Genomic DNA, 3,585 nt, shown 5'->3' with positions numbered 1-3,585 from the left:
AAAATTATTCCTAAAAGCATTTCAATATAATTAATCAAATGAACAGACGAATCTAATACGATTATAAAGGATAAATACGTGAAATAAATATTAAACATTATATTGTCTGCTGGTACGAAAAGATATTTCAACAGAAAAGTATTTTCACTAAAGTAGAATACAATAAAATAAAATAATACTTTACATGTTATTTACACTTTTAATGCACAGCTATTTAATTTGTACATTAACAGGTCATCGGGGTATGATAAATGAACAATTATCGCAGTTATGTCCTAGATCTGGGCCCTGTTTCATAAAAGATGTAATCAATAACAAATGCTAAATTTATATGTCAAATTTGCTCTCAGCCAATCAAATGCCACGATTTCAGTATAGTTATAACAGTTATCGTTATTGATAACAAGTTATATGAAACAGGGCCCCGGGGTTCTTGGCCTGAGATTTACTTCGACTCGTTTAGGGGGCCTTGATGGAAGAAAAGATTATTCAATTCATTCTATGGTCAATAGGATATGTAAGATATGATTACATATTTCACGTTGAATTCACTTACAAAGTGAGGCGAATTTAGTCATCATGTCGACTGAATAGTTTGCGAGTACGCTGCTTATAACTCTGGTACTTACCATGCACAAACTCCTCTGAAGGGGAGAGAGGATGCGGCTAACAATGTACAGAATATGTAAGGACAGAGTATTTTTCTTATATTTAAGGAAGTTTAAGAATAAACCACTTTTAGAATTGTCAAGATATTGTATTAAAAAACTGACCCTGGCTCACAATGCACGTCTTGGATTAAAATCCTGATCAAAATATGTTCCTAAATTATTATTCTGTTTAAAAGCATTTCCTATGAACGATCCCTGGTCCACATTCGTCGTACTCCTGCTTGCTGATCCACATGTTCTGAAAGGTGGAGAGAGAAGCCAAGATGGAGCCCCCGATCCACACGGAGTACTTTCTTTCAGGAGGAGCTATGATCTTGATCTTCATGGAGGGTGGAGTCAGGGCGGAGAGCTCCTTGTGCATCCTGTCAGCGACTCCTGGAAACATGGTGGAGCCACCAGACAACACCGTATTGGCGTAAAGGTCCTTGCGGATATCTATATCGCACTTCATGACACTGTTGTAGACTGTCTCGTGGATGCCAGTCATCTCGTGGCCGAGGAAAGACGGTTGGAAGAGGGCTTCGGGAGCACGGAATCTCTCGTTGCCTATAGTGATGACCTGACCGTCGGGGAGCTCGTAGCTCTTCTCGAGTGACGATGACGACGCAGCGGTTTGCATCTCCTGGTCGAAGTCGAGGGCGACGTAGCACAGCTTCTCTTTGATGTCGCGGACTATTTCTCGTTCGGCTGTTAATGAGAGATGAAAAAACGATCACGTTTAGAACCGAGGCAAAATTATCATTATGTGGTTTTTATGGTCATCCTCATTCTCAAATAGATTGTGAATGATTTCCAAGTGACTTTACAAAATGTCACACGATCCGACTTTACTAAAAGGACAACAGTACTCGTACATGATACTAAGCTCATCAAGAACGAATTATCATACTGAATTTCATAGGCAAATTTTTTTTCTTAGGAGGGGCACATTCCGAGAAATTAGTAAATTGTTTTTTAAGGATAGCGGCCAGTTGAAGCCGCTAATCACCTAATCGAATTTTCTCAAATTTACAGTTCATCAAATCATGTAATTGCCGTTTCAATGTGTTCCCAATACGAAATTTGGGGTGTTTATTTCTCGCCTTTCCTTCACACTTTGCAATTGCTAAAACCACTTACAAATAACTAATAAAAGACATTTTGTATAACTTACCGGAACTGACAAATGAATATCCTCGTTCAGCGAGAATCCTCATTAAATAATGCGTAAGATCACGTCCGGCAAGATCAAGACGAAGAATGGCATGAGGGAGGGCGTACCCTTCATAGATCGGCACTACGTGGGAGACGCCATCACCAGCATCGAAGACGGTACCGGTTGTCCGCCCTGAGGCGTAGAGGGACATGACAGCTTGGATAGCCACGTAGAAAGCTGGAGTGTTGAAGGTCTCAAACATTATCTGTAGGTGGAAAAAAAATGATATTTAATATAAATTAAAGCTTTTAATTCATGATGAAAACATTTTTAAAATGGAGAATAATCGGGGAATAATTACAACATTGAAGAAAAAAACTTGATTGCCCATTATAAACAAAGCGTTATCATTTCATGCTCATTTTTATCGGAAATTTTTCCTGAAGATAACGAGACGCCTGTTATAATTAACAAATAAATAAGCTTCAATATGTGACCGAGAAACGCAAGACCGAACGGGAGAGAAAGAGAGGCGGAGGTGGAAATTGTGTGTGGTCAAGAAAAATAGTAAGAGAGAGAGAGGAAATGGCTTATTACCTGTGTCATTTTTTCTCTGTTTGCTTTGGGATTCATCGGAGCCTCAGTGCAGAGTATCGGGTGTTCTTCGGGGGCGACACGGAGCTCGTTGTAGAAGGTATGATGCCAGATCTTCTCCATATCGTCCCAGTTGGTGACAATACCGTGTTCGATTGGGTATTTTAGGGCTAGAATTCCTCTCTTGCTCTGGGCCTCGTCACCGATGTAGCTGTCTTTTGGACCCATGCCAGCCATGATTATCTGGTGAAAATATAAGGAAAAAAAAGAATTTCATATACAATTTACTTTTTAATTTGAATGTTTTATTTAGTATGATTACAAAATAGAGGATATAAGTATATAAGGAAATACAAAGCATAGGCCTATGCGTTCAAAACCAAGACATGGGGCTAAGGCTTTTAAAGGCCCACTGCACATGTAGCTACTTGCACCCTCTATATAACAAACAGTGACTAATCGGTGACCATTGGTCCCCCATGATCCTCTTTTTCTTATGTTAACTGAGAGCTGAGTTGATGAGATAACCACCTGTCCAGTGACCTTGCAGGGCAGTCTAATCCCTCCTGTAAACTAGTACTGATAAGCTTTAATAGCTACCCGCTCCCTGAAAATTTTGAAAATATCAATATTCGGGAAATCGTTATCTTATATTCGGGCACCAATCTGCTACAATTTGTAATAAAGTTAACATCGAGAAATGTATATTCTTTCTAGTTTAAGGATTAAAACACAATTCGTTTACAGGATTTTTTTCTGCTTGGCTCCGCTCTCGTGCAAAAAGTCGAAACTAAACTATTTGGGCAAGAGTTGTCAGCCCCCTGGCGAAAAGTGCAGTTCTTCTTGAAATGTATTGAAATGGTTAGAAAAAAACTGCCTTCATCCTTTTCTTTTTCTTCTTCTTCTTCTTCTTCACTTTATTGGAAAGGCAAATATTTCACCCTTCAAACAAAGCGATTCAATGAAGTAAAACATTCAACCTTTTTCATCATTCGTAATATTCTTACCTGATGCTTTGGTCTACCGACAACAGATGGGAAGACAGCTCGTGGTGCATCGTCGCCTGCGAAGCCAGCCTTACACATACCCGATCCGTTATCAACGACCAGGGCAGCAACGTCATCATCGTAGGTGGCCATCTTGGTTGTTGGGGTTGTCGTTGAGTTCAACTTTGAAAGTCGTACA

At 39.6% G+C, this 3,585-nt stretch overlaps 1 protein-coding gene across 1 annotated transcript in view; it reads right to left on the bottom strand.

Moving 5' to 3' along the window:
* Nucleotides 1-407: 407 nt before the first annotated feature.
* LOC592018 (actin, cytoplasmic) overlaps nt 408-3,585 on the bottom strand; it is a 3,738-nt gene continuing 560 nt past the window's right edge. Inside the window, exons 2-5 of the mRNA XM_791561.5 lie at nt 3,408-3,585; nt 2,404-2,643; nt 1,825-2,071; nt 408-1,358 (exon numbers count right to left, since the gene is read on the bottom strand). The exon at nt 3,408-3,585 is cut by the window's right edge and continues 6 nt beyond it. Coding sequence (XP_796654.2) covers nt 841-1,358; nt 1,825-2,071; nt 2,404-2,643; nt 3,408-3,539 — 1,137 coding nt within the window. The 5' untranslated portion in view covers nt 3,540-3,585 and the 3' untranslated portion in view covers nt 408-840. The remainder of the gene's footprint in view (nt 1,359-1,824; nt 2,072-2,403; nt 2,644-3,407) is intronic.

This window comes from Strongylocentrotus purpuratus, unplaced genomic scaffold (assembly GCF_000002235.5).
Source record: "Strongylocentrotus purpuratus isolate Spur 01 unplaced genomic scaffold, Spur_5.0 spur5_scaffold_13, whole genome shotgun sequence".
NCBI lineage: Eukaryota > Metazoa > Echinodermata > Echinoidea > Camarodonta > Strongylocentrotidae > Strongylocentrotus > Strongylocentrotus purpuratus.
Note: the sequence above shows the minus strand (reverse complement) of the source record. Positions and strands in the feature narration are given on the sequence as shown.